Genomic DNA, 20,827 nt, shown 5'->3' with positions numbered 1-20,827 from the left:
GTTTACATTATGCATTTTAATTAATACAATGAAATATAAATCCTCAGTTCTAATTATAACAAATTATAATTCAAATTATACATTACATAAACGTCAAAAGACCTTGAACTTTGTGTATTTACACATTCTATTTTCTGTATGAGCTGTAAAATTATGCAGGTCTCAATAGGGCTTGCTATCCCTGTGAAACACTCCATTTTGAATGGATTTGGTCCATACCTCATGATAAAAACAAGTCACTTTTTTTTTAATCACTCTTTTGTTCATTCACTTAACGTTCTGTCTCTCTTGGTCCGACTGGCCAGCAGGCTTTTTATGTTGTCCACAAAACATTCCCCTAAATATTTGTCTATACTTGGAGCTCATCTTATAGTAAATGACAGTGTTTAACGCTGCGTTCAGCGACTCCAGAAGAAAGCAGTAATCAAAGACAGCAATGAAAATGTTTTCATATTTACCGGCAATATTAAACTCCGGCTCCTTGGCCATCCAGAAAAACACAATGGCGTTAGGAGAGAAGCAGCCAATGAAAAAAGCAGAAATGAGGATAACCATTTTCATGAGCTGCTTCTCCTTGATTGACATGTGTTCCGTTTTTGTGGTGGACACTTCCCGCCATTTTGCTTTCCTGTTCAGCTTGAACGTAAGAATGAAAGTGCAGACGGCTACAGTGACGAAAGCAGTTACCGGTAAAAACACATTATTGGTAATGAAGAGCACCCCGTCTATGCTGACCCGGTCTTCAGTAAAACCAATGCCCAGCTGAGTGCGATTCCTGCTTGGGAAGAACTTATAGACAAGTCGAGTTGTGTAATAGATGGGCGAGACGGCCGCCATGATGATTAGATAAATACATATGATGATGATGAAAGTTCTTTTCGGCGTCAGTATCAACCTCACTTTGAGTGGCACTGCAATGCACAGACATTTTTCAAAGGTGATATAAGCGGTGATCCAGGCGGTGATACGGAGGCAGCACATCCGGGGCCACCCCCCGCTCAGGTATTGGACCTCTAGCGAAAAGAAAGGGACATCAGCCTCCTGCAACATGGGACTGAAGCAGATATTTTCCCATTGCAAGAAGAAGAGGCTGAACAGGTCAGACAAGGCTAGTCCCACTAAGCTGATATTCATGGCTTCTTTGAAACCTTGTTTGATAAAAACAATGATGTTGACGATGTTAGAAGCAATGCCGCATATGTTGATGATGGTACTGATAGTGCAGTACTGAACTAGGATTATTATCCTCAGCGTCTCGTCGTCTATGAGTTTGTTAAATGCCCCATCACTGACCCATATTTTAGACGAGTTTATAGAAGAGACAGCATTCGAGTAGCCCATGTCCTTGTTTGTTTGTTGTTGTTTTTGTTAATGATTTAGGAGACGTAGGGCCCCACACTTTTCAATCCGTGCTAAATAATTATTTGATTTCATTTAAAAATGTTACAAGTAAGCCAATATTCGCACACATCTTTTAGCATTCTGGTTTTTCCTTATAGGCCCTAATGTCTTTTTTGTTTTATTTATTTACGTTACCAGTTAGTTTTTCCAATGAAAAAAAAATTAAGTATCTAGGCCGATTTCAAAGGGCACGTAGGTCCTATATGTATTATAAAAAAAAGTATAGGTATACTGATACTAATAGATGCTTTACTTATCAACGTACCGGTAACTGGATTTTAAAAAAATATTTTCCTTGTGTCTTATTATCTAATTGTAGTCTTAGCACTAGCCTATATATCCAGTGCGCAGATCATAGATTTCCTTTTATCACTGGCTTCATCGACCCGACACTTCTTTTTTTTTTGTTTGTTTTTCAAATCTCAAAGAAGCGTCGCACCTCGAGGTGTAATTGTTTCAGAATTTTAATTCATTAAATAGAACGTGACGGTACACTCTTTAAAAACAATTATCTCAGTCTCCTTGTTACATTAAACACACAAATCTTTATCTTATTAGAGTTCCAATTTCTTACCTCGGAGCCAATTAGACCTTCAATTACATAAACCAATACATGTGACAAGTTGTGAAGAGCTGTTACACGACAATTTGGACATAATTGTTTCGTTTGGATTTAACAAAACGTTTAGTAATTCACCCTTTCATAATTTTTAAAGTTATTACAATTCCTCCCCCCCCCCTACCCTTTTTTCAGATATAAATGTCTACATTTTATAGTTAAATTTCGCAAACCACACAATCTGGCAGCCAAATTATTATCAATTTTCTAGACTCTACATAATTTACAATTGAACGTTAATATTCGATTCTTAGTCACAGCTTTAAATTGCTGAAGACAACGTGGGACCTGTTCTACATGAAGCTGATGTAATTCTTAATAGGGCCTATATGTTTCACAGAAGTTCATGCAAGATGGAAGGTGACTAGATAGAGATGAATTGTTAATTTCATCCATTGATGTAATTGACGCCATGGGTGCCCGCATGGGGTGCAAGATAGTTCACATGCACCCCCCCCCCCCCTGAATTCTGAGTAGCCAAATTCTAGCCAATTATTGCATCTTCAAATCCATTAACTTCTTCTAAGTAGTAACTGTAGTATTTCCACTGAAGTACAGTTGTAAGGGTATGGTATTATTGTACTAGACTGGCCTGGGCTTATCAGGATTTGATGCGGACCATGTACGTGCACCACCCTCCCTGAATTTTAGAGTAGCTAAATTTAAACCAATGTTTATTTGTAACTTTAAATCAATTAACTTCTTGAAAACAGCAACTAAACCAGCAGTGCTTCCATTACAGTTGAAAGGCTAAGCTATTGTTGTAATAAACTAGAATGAGCTAATCAGGAGTTTACGGCCGACCATGTACACTGTATTAATGTTGTGAAATACTCTATGGCCCAGTTGTCATGACGTGATGATTTTATTTGCACATAATCATACTCGTTAACTGACGCCTAAAATGGGATTCTGTTGTTGTTTTTTTTGCCCTGGAGTATAAATCCTTGTCAGCTGCCTTTTGATGTGATAAATTGTAAAGTTTCTTTGAACAAGAGTGAACAATGGTAAATTAGCGCTCGATAAAATAGCGAGTTAAACACATCCACCACTTTACGAAGGCAGTGATGGCAGAGGAAATTAGAAAATTCTGACCATGTCCTAGTCTGAGTCAAAAGCAGCAAGAAATAACTCAAAAGTACGAGCACCAGCATCATGATTTAACTCCCTTTGCAGGTCTGTTGATTCCGCAGTCCCAACTGTGATGAAACTGCAGTTATCTCCGGCACTGAGCAGATGTCTTTGGGCGTTTGTTGATGGCGATTGTGTTCGAGAAGACTTCATTGGTTTTGTTTCAGAGAGACGCTCTGTCTGTCCAACGTCAGCGAATGGATTAACTAATTTAACTATAGTCTAGACAAGGACGAATCCATTCGCGCTTTCATTCACAACTTTCAGAAGATCTTTGATTGTTTTGCGGATGTTAAACTAACGTCTGCTGGTGAAAGCAGACAAACTGCACGTGTGTCATCAGTTCCTGCTCATCGTGTACGTTTCTGATTTCATTGTCGTCAATTAGGCTGTTGGTCCGTTCATGAACTAGTTTCCTATATTTGCAGTCTGACCAACTTAACATAGTGGCCGGCCAGCACATCAGCTGTACCATTGACATAATCAAAAACCAACGTGACCATGTTGAGGCACACTTTATGCATGGCATCCGAAGTAAGACGAGAAACTTGGTATTGAGTTGGTGCTACCGAGCATTTGCAGCCGACAAACACACACAACAAAAATTACATGCTTGGATTTTGAGAGTCATTACAGAACACGACTTTACATTCCCTATCGTAATGTTTAGTTTCTTCATTAACGTTTCGCTTTTCAAGCATTGATAATGCTCAGTTTAGGCTAGCTTTTATAATTATAATCCATAAATGGCTGGTTGGGCGGGATGGCTGTCTGGTTGTGTAGTGTGCGCTTTGGACTGTCGTGTCGATAGTCCCGGATCAAGCTGAAATTTTGCACAATTATTTCTTTTTCCTGACAAAACAAAAATAACAAGGTTACAAAAGACAGTTTGTGTGGAAACACAAACTCAAAATCGGCCCCCGAAGTAAAATGTTTTACATAATTCGGATAATCCTTCAGAGTTGAAGATAGTTTACTTCCTAGTCCAAACCTCACGCAGGACGACGGGGGATGGGAGCAGGCAGGGTTTGAACCTTCGATCGTCGATAAATCCAAACGACAGTCCAGCGCGCAAACCGCACGACCAGTGGTCCACCCAGGTAGGCTTCAATATTTTCAGAAAGAACATCCGAATGAAATTATATCAAAGACAAATGAGAGATAAGAATGGAAAAAAGAAGGTTAACAGATCTTGTGTAGTGCCCCAACCGTCCCGCAGATCAAAGGATACGTGAAAGTGAATGTAAAGTTAGATGTGAACCTGGCCTAACTAGTTTGTGGTCTATAGGGCAGATGATGTAAAGTTCATCTGTTTTTGTGGCCTACGGTTAACGAGGGTGTCATGTAGCCAAGCACAACGACCAACCGTCTTTGCTTTCCCCCAACTAATGTCAGGTACCAATTAGAGCTGGGTAGACTCAGAAGTTGAAAATCCCAGTCTTCACCAGGATTCGAACCCGGGACCCTCGGTTCGAACTAAATATGTTAATTGTTATGAAAAGGCTCAATCTCATTTTCGAATCCTCAAAAAAAAAAAAAAAAAATTTCCGCTATATAGAAAAAAATGTTGTCGAAAATGATGTTTATAAGATTACTATTCGTCTTAAATTAGGTCTAACATATAATGCATACTAATTAGCTTTTTCTTATAAAAACAACTGCTTGCATAATTGATTTTAAAAATTAGAATTTTCGCTTTCAGGGAAAAAAAAGTAGCCGTTGCATCAGAACTTTGAATGGTCTAAAATATTGTGAAGTCGGATTTTCAATATCTCTTCTAGTTTACGAGATCTAAACGGGACGGACGGACAGACATTTCGCAAAAAACTAATAGCGTCTTTTCCCCTTTCGGGGGCCGCTAAAAAAACATGACTTAACTATTGGTAATAAATTACTTTGTTTGGTATCTCAAACAAGGGAAAGAATTAATACTTGACTGAAGTGGTGGTAAAAATTAATTAGTTCCATTACCAAGGGAAAGAAATAATACTTGATTGAAGTGGTGGTATAAGCTGAAATAGTCCCCTTTATAGATTGCCGTCATATTAAAAATTTAATTACACCAATGATCCAAACTAACTGATCCACTTAATCTAAGCTTTGTTTTTGTTTGTTTTTTGTAAGTATTTTTTTTTATTTTGCTTGTTCTTACGTTTTTCTTTGGGTTTCCTTTTATCGCTAAAACATTTCTCCATACCGCTCTCTCTCTCACTCTTCTATTTTAACGTAGGCCTATTGCATGTTTAAAGAATGTAGCCTAGAATGTAGGGTAGTAAGCATTGAGCATATTACTGTATATAACATTTATTTTTAAAATTTCTGTTATGGTGAAGCCAATCAACGCTCTGACTTGGGACCAGCTTCAAAGTGATTTTAAATTGTGTGTGTGTGTGTCAATTCTAATTAGCGTAGGCTATCTAGTTGTTGTTAAATCTTACTTTATAAATTACATTTTGCTCAGTAAAAAAAAAATAGAAAAAGTCTATTATTACGTCCACGTCCTACATGCTAATTAGACTTAAAATTAAATGATTAGTTTTCTTGACTCATCCAGGCAGTGTTCTTTCATGTGCTGATTCCAGTGTGGGGGGGGGGGGGGATGAACGTAAACCTATACGATTTGTCCTGGTATATGAAATAAGAAATATGTCTTTATATTTGAGAGTGTATTTTGATATGCTCATGGGCGCAGCTGGGGGAGGGGGTTATCGGGCATTCAAATAAAACAGGCCAACTTCAAACATATAGGCTATATATATTGCTATAACTTAGCAATTAACCTCAACGAAAGTGATATAAAACAGAACGTTTAATAATCAATTATAAACTACAACTAGAGCCAAACTTAGGATCACATCTCAGGCCTTCTTGTTTACATCGCTAATCATCGGCCATCTTACTTCCTCTGTTCTCTATCGTGTCCTCTGGTACACAATGTCGCGCCAAATGACAGTGCGCAATGTAGAGTCATAACAATATATAGGTCTATAGGGGACTTATGTTATAAATTACATAAGTTACTTCAAAGGACAAGCTAACTTCATGTGTTAACCTAGTCGTGTATGTTAATCAGAGATTGGCAGATTCAGGCAACCCATTCCGTGCTCTAATGGCATCAGGAAAGAAAGAACACTTATACGAATTTGTCCTGGCATATGGAATAAGAAATGTGTCTTCATCTTTATGTCTTTAACAATCCGTCTTGAAAAGGTCTGGCTACACCCATGATAATACTATGTTTTTGTAAGTTGTTGTTTAGTCACAGTGTTATTAAGCTACTTTAATTTTTTAGTTTATGTCATAAGTGTTTCCTCTCTACGGAGATTCTTTGATACTTGACTGACTTAATCCTGTGTACTCCCATGGGAGCATAGGGCCGCAACCACACCTCTCCACCTAACTCAGTACTGAGCAGCTTTCTTGATAATTTCTCATTTATTGTAACATCTAGATCAAGTTGAGTTATTAGTAGTAGTAGTCATCGGTTTACCTTAAATACAGATAAGTAGTTGTTTCTTTTAACTCTTTTAATAATTGACATTTATCTATTAAAAAAGATCTTTATAAGACTTGATTAGAGAGACATGCTCCAATGTAACATCATATTTCTGTAGTTCTTGTTTTTATTTGTTTCATTGTTCTGTCTTTTAAGTTATCGTTTCGTTAGTTTTACATGGTTCTGATGTTCCTTCATTTTGAAAGATAAATTACATCCTAGCCAAAACCTCCCCATGGCTGGTAATTTATGTTAAATGTACCAATCTAGTGTTGACTATTTTGTTAGCACCTCATTTCACTTTGTTTAAGCCCAGTCTGTTCGCAAACAGTAGGAAGTGGATGTAGAGAGTTGAAATTCGAGGGACCACGACTAGTTGACTGTGGAAGAAAAAATAAAACCCATGTAGTTTTTTTGATGGAAGGCAAGCACTAAAGAGTCATTTCTTAATCTATGCTCTGTGTGGTTTCTATTGAGTGGATCATGACCGCCAATGGTTTCTATAAACTTTTTTTTTTAAATAGCCAATAAACAGCCAAGAAATGGAGTTGTGATTTTTTTTTTAAAGTCTATGAACAATTGCTCTAAAACATTCCTTGATACTGTGGAATGAAGAAGGAAAATTATTCATCTCATGAATGATGGATTAATGGATTAGATTATTTGTTGTCTTATTTAATTAGCATGAAAACTGAATCTAAGAAACTATTCAAAAGAAAACATTTCTCCAATTAATATTCACAAAATAATTTATTTTTACTTTTTTTTCTGTTCCAGACAATTGTAAAGCAAAAACATAAAATTAAGATTTTTTAAAAAAATTGTGCACTATTTACGAAAATGCTATTTTTCAACACTACAAGCTTGATACAAATATAAAATAGAACAAAATAAATTCATTTCTTTAAAAAGAAAGCAACATGTTTATAACAAATGAAATACTTGAAATTGTTTAACCTACTAATAAATAATGAATTTGTCAGTACATTACTGACCAATCAATCATATTCTTGCACAAAGCTCAAGGAAAGTCAGACTGTAGGGATTAAAACAAAGATGAGTATTTAAATAGTTTTATACAAATATTGACAGCCTGTTGATATCAGCGCAAGCCATCAATTTTGGTGTGTTTGCAGAAGCAGACAGCCATGGTAAATCATGTACATGGGCTGTGAATTGAGCGGTAAAATTTAAATACATGCACTTGACCTTGACCTAATTGCTGTTGAATTGAGCTTATTACATTTTCTGCATGATTAAATATTTATAGCCTTTAATGTACTTGTCAACAAGTAATCATTGAACAAGTTCTTTGAACGCTTTGTCTGTCATCAGTTCTATCGTAAGGAAGACTCATTAGAAGTGAATGAAATAGTACAAGAAATGCTTACACCAGTTTCTCTTTATGAACTCAAGGTTTGCAGAAAATGTACAAAATATTTTGATATCCATTTAAGGATTGTCCTAAGTAGACATACAGATCACCTTTATTCAAACCCAGGCATTCAAAAAAAATATCCCATGTCTCAATTTAAAAGTTTCAAGCACAGTACAATGTGCCCAGCAGAAATGAAAAGACACCAGTTTGATTATAATTGCAGCATGACCAAGTGTTTCCAATGCAGTTAACACTAGACACAAATGTCAATGTCTCAAAAGAAAACATAGTTTGACATGAGCAACAACTAGTCAGAACACCAGCTACATGGTCAAATGAGGATCTATTAGCTAGCCAACAGCCATTGTAGATAGTAAGATAGTAATTGATGTTTAATTCTCTTTTTTTTTTTATTTCAGAAATAGAACATTTCATTTTTTTTTTATGGTCAATTGGTCAAATTTGGACTTTGAAAAGTATAATATAACAAGGACTTTGAAAAGAATAATATAGCAAGGACTTTGAAAAGTATAACACAATACAAACAAATGAGATCAAAACAACTGCTAACCATAAAGTTTAAGACTTAAAGAAACAAATTGTCATAGAATTTTACTAAAAAACAACAATGGCAAGTTGAAGGTAGCCATGTTTTTTAACTACTGAACATTTTTTTATTTTGGTGGGCTCTAAATACAGAGAAGTTTCAGCCTTAAATAGATACTGATGTAGTTTTTATTAGATCATATCTGGGATTCTTCACCAAAAGGAAACAAATATTTTCTGAAAAAGAAATGGATGGATATGTCCGTTATAACAGCCGGTTCTACATTTCCAAATCCTTCTCAGAAAAAGAAAGTATTATGCTGGCTGACCTCATTCAAGTATAAATAGACAATATAGTTTTTTTTTTTCCAGGATTCAGAGTTGAAATAATATTCTTGAGATCTTAGTGATGCTAAAAATAAACTAAAAGGAATGAGATCAAAACTTTTAAGTGGGTCCATGATGGGTGTTTGTTTTCAAACCTACTCTATCTTTCTCCTATATGAATGTGACTCAGATTTTGTGTGACTCTTTGCTAGAACTAATGTTAGGGAATGTTAACTTCTTGAAACAATTTTCAAAAATTTTCTAGAATTGAACATACTTCTATATGTATGAAGCTCTGTCAAATCCCTGATCCAACAAAAGTATTGTTGCTTCAATGGATTAAAAAAAAACATCACTCTAAGCAGTGTTGTCAATTTAGAGATCAATAAACACAACATAGATGCGTACTTTAAGTCACAATGTTCACAAGTTGAACAGAAGTAAAAGGAGATGATCACAGAGTTATAAAGCAGAATAAAAAATGATCATATTTGAAAGTCTCTTCTTTTAAAGCAAGCCCAAGAATGTTGATAAATAGATATGTACACAACAAGGGAAGCGACTCTCAGTGTCACAGTTGATTTAAACATCGCGCAATGCCCACACAGCTTTCAGTAATCACATCAAACAAATGTTGAACTAGAAAAAAAATCTTAAACTTTGGAGATGACCCACATGACTTGATCCTATATAATTAAAGCTCCAAGTACAATAGGATGTAACTAATAAATCTGTAGGCCTACTTACCAACAGTCTATAGGCAACAATAAAATGTAAATGATTTTGTCAGAGGTCCAATGGAGAATCAACATTGAAGGAAATGTCAATAAGATGATTGATGAATAGAACAAGAGCAATGAAATCTAGAATGAAACACACAGGGAGATAACACTTGGTAAAAAAAAAACTGTAATAACTCTCAACTGTCAACAACTTTTGAAATGCAAATCAAGTTGAGCAGAAAACAAAAAGATGTCAGAAATAAAACCTTATTCAAGAATGCAAGTTTCCAGTATGAATTAGGATTGATTCTATACATTCAGTTCAGACATTGTTTCCTATATGAATCAAGAAATCATTTCTTTAAAAAATCAGCCTGACAATGAAATCAGTCTGACAATGAAATCAGTCTGACAAGTTGGATTATGCTCCACAAAACAATGCAAGTTTCGTTGGTGATGAGATAGGATGAAATTGTCCACATTAACAAATACATTGAACTTCAGTTGAAAAATACAAAACATTGCTTTCTATCCATTAAGTCAGCTTTCTCCTCCAGAAGGTTTTGCAGGCTTTTAAACAATTCAGGGTTAATGCTATCAGCTGTAACACATCACAGAGAGACCAAGACATAGACACAATGTAGAGACCAAGACATAGACACTATGTCAAAATACATCCACACTTTTTAATATAAATTTTAAAGCCTTCTTACATTGTCAATAACTGTTTTGACATAAGTAAACACGCAGATGCTTACTGTAATGAACTTTAAACTATAAAGATGCCCACATTATACAAACTGAAACACCAAAATATTAATGTGAGTTTTAAAAAAATATATATATATGTGAAAAGACAAAGTTTGCGCTGCAAATAATTACACTGAACTTAACAATATGTATAAATTAATCCTTTTTTGAAACAATATGTCACAAATATACACTATAGCTTTTCTTAAGAGGTTTTCCATTTAATGATCCTGGTACAACAAATCCGACTAACATCCATTCAAGATAAACACAAACAAAATCACAAGTGTTTGTATCATGTTTCACATTTAACACAGTATTTACTTTTGTTGAGTTCGGGTCAAATCTTTTGTACAATTACTATTGATTAATTTTTAAAAGAATAAAACAAAGGATGAAACTTAGGCATGAAACTAAATTAAAAATAAAATGTGTTAAACTGTTGGTTTCTATATATTTCACTTCTTTAAAATAAAAAAGGTCATCCAAAAAATGTCAATAGCTACCAAGATCTAAAAATAATCCACCGATCATAATTAAATCCCATGTATGTTTTGATGTGAATCCTTCCCACTGATGATAAATTAAGCATGTCAACAGTAAGTTGATCAATATATTTCAGACACTTAGGGTAGTCAGAATTTCTTAAAGAAATCTTTGATAGTAATAGAAGGATGGGCATGTCCCTCACCCAATGAAGTCTAAGGACATTCAAGACATCAGGTCTGCTAGGGTTAAAACTCAAATTTTGTTGGTGTAGGATAGCTCTAGAGCAGTGATTCCCAAAGTGGTCTATATAGACCCCCAGGGGTCTACCAGACAAAAAAGTTTGGGAACCACTGCTCTAGAGTCACAATTTCATAAACCCCTCCACCCCCAAAAATGTAGTTCAAAGATTTCCAAAAAATTGTTTTGCAAGTGTTTGGTTGATATATTTTCTGATACAACACATTAGCCCTGACACACACATAACTGGACACAATTGGAATCTGATGTTTTTGAGTCAAACAACAAACAAGCAAAATACAAAAAAAAACATAAAAAAAACAAAACAAAGCTTATATCAAGTGTATCAATGTATCAAGTGTGTCATGCAATTAAATCTGTAATAGATCTAGACTAACATTAATAAATCTGTGCTATTAGAAATATTTTTTTACCAATAGTTTTTGTTTAGCGTAACTTCATGCTTTTAGCTTTCTCAACATGTTATGAACCCATCACTTGTCTGGACCAGTTGGAAAGGGGTAAGGGCAGAAAGTACAGAGTATCTGGGTGATCACTTTTTAAATGTATTTTTTAAAAAAAGGAGACAACCTGAATTGAACTTGTAGGCTAAAGCCTTCTCAAGCCAACACAGTAATCATTCTGCTAGCAAAGAGTCTATGAACATGAAATATTGTATAGTTATCTGTTGTTTCTATTTCATGTTTGTGTTTACTAAGGGGACTATTTCACTGTATACCACTTCAGTCAAGTACAATTTCTTTCCCTTGTTTGAGATACCAAACAAAATAATTTATTACCAATAGTTCATTAACTAATTGATTAATTTTTTTTTTTGTTGATTCTTGTTTTGTTAGGTAAAAGAAATAATTGTGCAAAATTTCAGCTTGATCTGAGATTGGGTGTGGGAGAAAATATGTGTACAAACTTTCAACCAGACAGATAGACAGAGTGAGTTGATATAAGCTTTATAAAAAAAAAAAACACATGATGTATGACTAGCACACAGGGACATGGAGAAGTAAATAAAAATCACAGAGAGAGCCTGGGTTAGAAAAAAAACAACTAGCATGACTGTGTCAAGCTGTTCTGTGACCTAGCATTTCATTGAGAATGCCAGTATGACATGAGTGTAGAATCTTATTAAGGGTGCTCTAATGTTGGTGGTGTCAATGAAATATTCAATCTCTGCAACCAAATATATTCAAACAACTTCCAGTGCTAGAATGATCAAGTCTGTTTTATCTGGAATAGGTAAAGGAAATAACAAGCTCCAATTGAGGTCTGAAGTTCTCATTCCAAACTTCAGTGCAAGTTTTCAAGAGATTTAGTCAAATGTCTCCCAATTAGTTTTGGAAGGAGCTTGCTTTTCTGTGCTCTGTTTGTTATCCGCACTTTGGCTAGTGTTTCCAAAATCTATATCCAGTAGGTCACTGAATGGGTCTGACTGTTTGTTGGAGCTGATTGCTGGCGTTGTGGACCTTGATGGGGAAGGAGATACCGCTGGGCTATTTTTAGCACTCATTGATAAAGGGCTGTTAGAGCCCAGAGAGTTCAAACTTCCATGGGCACTATTGGGGGAGGAGAGGTTACCAAAAGTCTGGTACTGAGGCAGTTTGCTTGTTTGTGGGTATGCATAAGGAGCGAGCATTGATGGTGGCAATCTCCCAGGAGGAGGATTAACTGGCTCCTTGTGATTTGAAGGTAAACTGACTCGCTGAAGTACCTGCTTTTGACCCCCATAGCCCTGAATCATACTAGTAGCTCTTGGATTCACGCTATCAAAAGCTGGGTTCATAGGCAAAGACTGTTTGATAGGTGTCATGCTGAATGACGGAGGCTGTAAAATAGCCAAACCTCCAACTGGCAGTGTTATGTTTGGCCCTCTAGGCAATGATGCTATTGACCACTCATGAAACAAAAGATCAGAGCTTTCCCTGCGGGGACTATGACTAGAAAGTGGGTCAGATTTGGGTGCAGTCAAACTAGAATCTTTGTTACTTGGTGACAAGGGGTCAAATAAGTCTGCAGTAGAATCCTTCCTGAGTGTCATTAAATCCAAGTCATCATCCTCTTTCACACGGGGCTTTACAAACACAGGACTGTCACGTTTAAAAGCTTGAGACCTGGTCAAGGACACTCTTGAGCTATGGTTTCGAACCAATGCCCTTGTGTCCACTTCATCTTCCCTAGTTTCTGTGGGTTTTGAAGCTGAGCTAAGGGGATCAAAGATATCAGTGTTTGAAGTTTCAGATTCTGGAGAGTCAAACTTAATGAGCATTGCTTCAGGGACAGCTTCTGCTGGTACCTCTTCGGATTTGGGTTTATGTAAACTGGATCTTCTTGGAGCCGCAGTTGGCGGTTGTCTTAGTGCCACCACAGGCTGGGGACTGGACTTGAGCAATTTTTTCTCTCTCGGGGGCCGCACAGGAAATTCCCCAGGTTTACCTATTAAACGATCACTCTGAGGACGTATTAGTTTATCAGCTGAAGAGAGAAAAAATATATATTTATTAAATATATATTAATAACAGTAAAAAGTATTACAAGTTTTCTAATGCATGCTCTTATTTTATTAAAAAATCTGATCATAAACAAACAATAAGATTATGCAAACCTACCAGGTACGAAGGTCGGAGGCTCAACATTTTTTATTATCTCTGGTGTTGGTTCAACAGAAGAATCTGTCAAATATATTTTGCATACATAGTGAGGGAAAAGAAATGCACACCATTGTTAATAAAGAAAGAGCTTTTTGTTTTAAGATGTCTGTGTGCAAGTCACAGTGACCAGGTTGTTTAAGATAATATAAAAGTATCATCTAGAACTTTCTAATAAACATTGTCATTTCAAACTAAACAAGATTTTCACTAAGACTTAGATATTTGCAAAGTAGACTTTCAATGCAGACATATACAAAGAGAGCCAAGAAATACCTTCATCCGAGCTGTTTAGAGCATCAAATGGGATGTCATTTTCACCTATAGAATCACTGGATGGTGTGGAACAGGAACCACTGGAATTCTACAAGTTTATAGATACAAAATATTTCATTTATGTTGTTAAGTACATTTACTTCACAATACTGGGAACAAGTTTTCCATTATGTTATGTCACTCTAATCAATCAAGTCCGATATTGTCTGGAGGACAATTGCAAAATGTGTTGTGGCTCTGACCAAGATAATTTATTGAACTTAGATAAAGTTACTGTCTGATGGGGAGGAAATTAAATTCTATCATTGTTGCCTGGCCTTTTTTTGCTTTTCTTTTTGGATCACTACAGTATGTGCATTATCAAAAAAAATTGCTTTTGACATCTTCCTAATACGTTGTACAATAAGTTTTGCTTCTATACTTTCCATATTTGTTGTAAAATAATACCATTTTATACTTTGGTGTAATAATGACCAAGTCATTCATTAACATTCATTAAGTACTGTATAAGCATTAAGCTTTTTAAATGTTCAGCTCTTCTAAATGATAAATGTTACTTAAAAAATTACCTTCAGCGCTTATAAATTTTTTAATCTAGTTGAATATGCTACTTGGGTCAACATATTTCATGAATCCTATTCACTTTAGTTCAAATCTCAGTGCAAGTCACTAAGTCATCCAGATAACACTCCCTCCACCCACGAATTAAATTTTAGAAATTTTAAACTCTGCTAAGTCATTAGTTTTCAATTTTGATATGTTTTTTTTCACTTGATGTCTCCCAAACAGAGGCTGAATATTTCAGAATTGGCCAAACTATGGTTAAATAACATTTTAGTTTGATATTCCTAATAGATTTGATATATATGTTGTATATATATATATATATATCAATATAGAGATTCTATGATAAAGTTTCATTTATAACACTTAATTTCAAGTATTTTGAAATGTTTTGTCTCAATGAATGCTTTACAATGAAAAAGAAAAGAAGTTTTTGTGTGTTATTGTTTGTTTGTTTTTACTCAAATAAACTTTAAACTTTCCTTAGTAAAAAAAATTATCCACTAATTTGTTTCCTTCTTTTAAAACTTTTTTTTGTGTACAATTATGATTTATCTCACCTGTCTGTTGGAAGTATACTGTGGCAACATCTCTGCACTGGCAGACCTGAACATGGCCGCCTGTATGTCACTGTCTGCCATCAGGTTTAGATCTGGTGAGTGGTAACTTAGTCTCAAGGTGCTGTCATCTACCATGTCTTCCACTTGAAGTGTCTCTCTGTCAATGAAACATGCAGTTTATGCATCACTAGCACAGAGTGTCATTGAAACAATTCAACAAGGAACCAGGCTGGTCAGTCAAACATGGACAAATTTATATTGATAAGCTAAAGCTAATCTGCTCTGAGTCTCACTCATTAGTTAGATGTGCTGTTAGAGAAAAAGGCTAGTGCTTGAAAAGTTTAAAGAGAATCATTGTTGTAGCAGCATGCTGGACTGGATACATTGACTGAGACTGTATCTAAAAGGTTACATCCTACATTGGTGGGCTGGATTGGATACATTGACTGACTGAGACTGTATCTAAAAGGTTACATCCTACTTTGGGTGGCTGGATTGGATACATTGACTGACTGAGACTGTATCTAAAAGGTTACATCCTACATTGGTGGGCTGGATTGGATACATTGACAGTAACATAGTAATTTAACAGAGGTGTGAACCATCTGAAAAAAATAAATTCCACACAACTCTCCCTTTGTAGACACTGCACCCACCCTTATGAAACCATAAACCATATCCTCTTTGAATGCCCCTTCCTAATCCACCTTAAGCAGACCCTACTTCCACTACAGCCCAACATAACCAACATCCTGTACAGCAGTGCTGAACAACTGGAGAAAACAGCACACTATTTTTTCCTTGGCACAGTCTGCATAAGAGCTCACAGCTCAGCAGCAATAAAGCTGGCTAAAAGAAGAAGAAGAAGAATACATTGACTGACTGAGACTGTATCTAACAGGTTACATCCTACATTGGCGGGCTCATGGCTAGTAAACTACAATAGTACCGGTCTCATGGTATTTGTAACAGATGGACCAATAATGCATAAGTCTATAATGCATCTAATTGTGCAGGACTTTTAATATCATTCAGTTATTTAACATTATTATGGAAAGCTTGGCTTTGGCTGAATCATTTATTGATCTGTGCTGCATTTAAATCAGAGGACTATAAGATGATGATTTAATATAAAACTTAACTCAATGTGTATGAATCAATAAATGTAAGGACCAACAAACCTAGTATCTGGTTTACTGTAAGATTTGTTAGGAGGTGGTGGTCTTGGCGGCTGAAGAGACAAATTTTAAAAAGGTTGAAATAGTTAACTTCAAAAGCAACCAGAATAAATGACACCTATCAAATAACAATACAATAAGGCCTGAAGCTATTGTAAACATTTAGTTAATTAGTTACAATTTATTTTGGGCCTTGTTAGAATTGAAACCAGAAAATGAAGTAAGTAAAATACCACTTAGTAATACTAAACACTGACTTATTATTGAATCACTATTTAGCTACAGTAGAAAATATAATTGATACATCAAGTAGGCAATTATTTTCTTGTGTCTATGTGAGCATTTAAATAAATGTGAGCATAACTACTACAACTACATGCACTATATAAATGTGAACTGTATATTTGGTGTTCAAAAGCTATTTACAGTTTCATCTCCAAACATCAAGTAGCCTCAAAGTTCAACCAGAGGTGGTGTATTAGCAGAGAAGCAGGTACTGTATTAGTAATGTAGAAGGTTGGGATGGCAGGTTCATAATCAATTTATTATGTAAATTATAGCCCACTAGGCTTCACAAAAGAGGCTGTCATATGAAGAATTCATGTGTGAAATTGTAATGACTCCTCTTCTATCAGTTTCACAGTCATTGAAACTAATGAGTGTGAGGTGTTCAAGTTATTAGGATATAAACACATCAATGAGTGTGAGGTATTCAAGTTATTAGAATATAAACACATCAATGAGTGTGAAGTGTTCAAGTTATCAGGATATAAACATATCAATAATGCTTAGAAATTTGTAAAATTAAAATATTAGCAAGTGTTTAGAGCAGTGCTTTCCACTGTAAAATGTACAAATCAACATTACAATAATTCCTTATTATGTAAATTTGATTGCATTGTTGATTTTTAATTATTATATCAATGAAATAAAAAAATAATTAAGCTTTTTTTTTTAATTTTTAAAATCCATATTCACTGTCTTACATGTTTTGTATTAAAAGAATGGAAACATCTGCTATAGTACAAATAGAATATACAACCTATGTTGGTCACTTTAAACAAAGATAATATACATATATTACCCAATGGTGTGCAGCCAAACCTCATTAACTCAAAGAGTATTTAAATCTAGATATTTGAAAGTGTAATATGAGGGAATGGGAGCTGGGTCACTTCTGGAACACAGTAAATCTAAGGGAGACCATTTCTTACCTTTGAAAGGAAAAGGTATTTGAGCTCTATTTGAAAGTAAACATTGGATTTAAAGAGGTGTGACTGCTTTGACTAAAAAAAGATACATCAGCGAGTATGGGTTAGGAAAAAACAAAAAAGAGGGTAAAATATGAGACACACACACACATTGAATAAACAAGAAAAGTTAGTTGTGCTGGTTAGTTAATGACAGAGTATTAACAGCAGTACAGATGGACACAGCCACTGGGGGGAAGGATACAACACCACTAGCATGTACAGAAAGTTTTACCCTCTGTGCTTTTAATGAAGATGAATGGGTCACGGGCTTGGAGTGAACCAGTCCACCAGACACTCGAAACTCACTCCCTCTTCTCTCCTCTGGTTCAGTTAGCTGATTCAGGTGGGTGAGGGGATTATGGGGAGGTGGTGTGGAAAGGAGGCAAGAACGCACAAAGTTTAATTGACATGTTAGATGAATATATTAACATTAGCTAGCCATAACAAAAAGAGTCAATAGTAAATTAAATGCATATGAAATCAGCGAGCCATTTTTACAGAAAAGAGAAGACTATTCACTTTATATCTAGTCCATCATTGGAGACAAACTGCATATATCCTCATAAGAAGAAAACTGAGGGCAAACATTGTAGTATTATTCCTATTGCCTTTTCAGTGTGCTTTAGATCAATCTCTTTTGTAAACATGTGGGGAAGGGGGTATCTGGGACAAAGTTTCAGTGCTACCTTTAGATGCTAAGTTAACACAGCTCTGCCTGAATTAAATCAGACATTAAAAACTCTACATCAAACTCCATCAGTTAAGTAGCCAAGTGGTTAATGTCACTCAGCCACACATTCCACCATATTTTCACAGCAAAGTTTTGTTGCAAATACCTTTTTTCTAATTAGATTCAATTTCACTAAGAAAAAGCCAACTGATATTACTTAGAAAAACAAAAAATTAATAGAACTAAAAAAATGTGTAGACTTAGTTATCATTAAGGTGGTGGTAGGGGGTACATAAACAGAAATATTATTCATTAAACTATATTTCACACTGAAATAACAAAGCAGGAAGTTTTATTGCCAATGGACCTCATTCACCAATCGTAAATAAACACATTTAGCCACGTCATAATATTGATAAAACAATGAAAAATATGTATCACGTGACAGCCTTTATGGATTGCATAATTTGTATAGTAGAAGAGATAGAGAATCATGTGGCTAAATGTTGTTTGTTTACAATTGGTGAATGAGGTCCATTAGTACAGTGGTAGATTTTGAATGAAATATTGAAGATGTATACTACAAACAAAATTTGAATAAGTCTTTGAAAAGAGACTGAAACACATTTGTCTCTGCATATTTTAGTTCTATTTGTTTGTTTTTTTAAGTGTACTCTTTTTATATGAACTTTAAAACAAATGTTTTCTCTTTTAATGTTCAGCCTTTTTTTATATTTTCAGAAACATCAACAGATCAACAGAATTCCTAACACCAAATCAGCATTTGCAAAAAGGACAGCGTCATAATGCAAGTGCTAAAATGTCGACAACGGGAGAAATTATTTGTTGTTCCCTTGAAGGCATTACAGTATAATATAAGTACTATTATACATATTATACATTAATATTTCATTAATATATAAAAATGATAAAATGAATGCCTATTACAGTAACCATTTCAACTTTTTTCTGATAAATAACAAAACCAACACACATAAAAAAAAAAAGTTATTTATTACTTTTTACCAACTAACAAAAAAAGACAAGATGATTTAAAACAGCCCACCAAGTAAGAACATGCTATTTGGTCTAACACTATAGTTTTTGTTTGAACATCTTAAACTCAACTTTAGATTGCAGCATGGGTTAGGTTTCAAATCAGGATTAGTAAAGGAATATAAAATAGTATAGGTACTGTTATAATTACGATAATATTTACAAATTTATTACAAAGGGTGTAATGAAGTCTACATCACATAAGTTCTGTTACTCTAGCTTACCCCTGATATTTTTGTCTTCACTGTAGTCATGGCTTTCCTCCCTTGCTCTGTAATCTGTAAAAACAGAAATACTGTCTTTTAATTTAAGCAGCAACAGCTGAATTTAGTGCTTAGCAAACCTGGACAACAAATATTGACAGCCAACACAGTAGTTAGTTAGATCTTAAACATATTTGCAGTTTACTTAATTCAATACATGTTTAAACAAATTTAAAGGGAGGTAATGGAGTTGGCAGTCTAATGTTTGTTTTGACTTCACCATACAAAACAAAACTCAGTTGACTGAAACTATTTGTGGGTAGCCTAAACTAAACAATCTTCTATCATTCCAGCTATCTATGCAGTAAATGTGAACAAGAAGCTGAGAAACAAAGTACACATTGCTTTCCATTCATCACAAAGAATTGGCAGTAAATATGTCATATCATATTCTGAAAACATCAAAAACAAAGGTGGTACATATTCATATATCTACTATATACAGTACTAAAAGTACATGAAAATGCTTCCACAAAATGTTGCATAATTCAAATTTAGTAAACTACAAAAATGCTAGAAATAAACACAATGATGATAGCTATTTAACACATTACAATTGCACAATGTTGTTTTTTTTTTGTTGTTTTTTTTATCCTTATATCCAAGTTAAATATTATAAACTAAACTTTTTTTTTTTTGTCTGAAAGAGAAAGTGGAAAACTAAACTAAGAGGGAAAAATGGCTAATCTCTATTTCTTGAAATTGCAATTCTAATGAGCATGCATCATTAAACTATTGTCAAATTAGAGAAATAGAATCCAATAATGTCTTTACAAGAAAATAGTTTCAACTAGGACTTAGAAATATATCATGTTAGTAAATAGTTTAGCCAACCAGCTTTACTTTTAAATGACTGACTTCTCTGTGGCAATACAAAATATTTATTACAAATATATCAAATTAATAACTTTAAATGAAATATTCTATTAAAATTGAATAACTTAACAGTGGGAAAGGGAAACATTACCACAAAAAAGAACTCTTTTGAAGCTAGTTCAAAAGTAAGAACAAGTTACAAAAAAAAATGTTTTTTTTTAATTCATTTCGTCCTTTACAAAGCAGAATAATTTCCCATGCTATTCATGTCTTGTTATGCTTTACTATTGCAAAGAGTCTTTCAAGTCAACTTTGCACAATCAGGTTCCTCTATTAAAACTCCAGCCAATGATTTCTACATAAGACAGTATGCAAAATGTTCATTTACTTTGATTTATTTATTCAACTCTTTGAAAGAAACATTGGAAAATATGA

At 34.6% G+C, this 20,827-nt stretch overlaps 2 protein-coding genes across 18 annotated transcripts in view; both read right to left on the bottom strand.

Annotated features, from left to right (window-relative positions):
• Positions 1-267: 267 nt before the first annotated feature.
• LOC106080119 (neuropeptides capa receptor-like) lies at positions 268-1,341 on the bottom strand. Its single transcript, XM_013241437.2, has one exon. It carries the CDS (start codon positions 1,339-1,341, stop codon positions 268-270), a length of 1,074 nt encoding a protein of 357 aa, XP_013096891.2.
• A 6,037-nt stretch (positions 1,342-7,378) lies between these two features.
• The window catches only part of LOC106050106 (DENN domain-containing protein 1B-like), a 31,514-nt gene continuing 18,065 nt past the window's right edge, over positions 7,379-20,827 (bottom strand). For 8 of the 17 annotated variants that reach the window (XM_056040814.1, XM_056040816.1, XM_056040820.1 and 5 more), the window contains 7 exons: positions 19,538-19,591; positions 17,820-17,921; positions 16,338-16,387; positions 15,157-15,313; positions 14,033-14,120; positions 13,718-13,780; positions 7,379-13,583 (listed from right to left, as the gene is read on the bottom strand). In XM_056040814.1, the coding sequence (XP_055896789.1) occupies positions 12,424-13,583; positions 13,718-13,780; positions 14,033-14,120; positions 15,157-15,313; positions 16,338-16,387; positions 17,820-17,921; positions 19,538-19,591 (1,674 nt within the window). In that variant the 3' untranslated portion in view covers positions 7,379-12,423. Of the gene's footprint in view, positions 13,584-13,717; positions 13,781-14,032; positions 14,121-15,156; positions 15,314-16,337; positions 16,388-17,819; positions 17,922-19,537; positions 19,613-20,827 lie in introns of all 17 variants that reach the window. The other 9 variants (XM_056040823.1, XM_056040824.1, XM_056040828.1 and 6 more) reach the window with 3 other exon arrangements.

The sequence above is a fragment of the Biomphalaria glabrata genome, chromosome 9, assembly GCF_947242115.1.
Source record: "Biomphalaria glabrata chromosome 9, xgBioGlab47.1, whole genome shotgun sequence".
NCBI classification, from domain to species: Eukaryota; Metazoa; Mollusca; class Gastropoda; family Planorbidae; genus Biomphalaria; species Biomphalaria glabrata.
The sequence above is the reverse complement of the archived record's forward strand: the minus strand, read 5'-3'. Positions and strand labels throughout refer to the sequence as shown.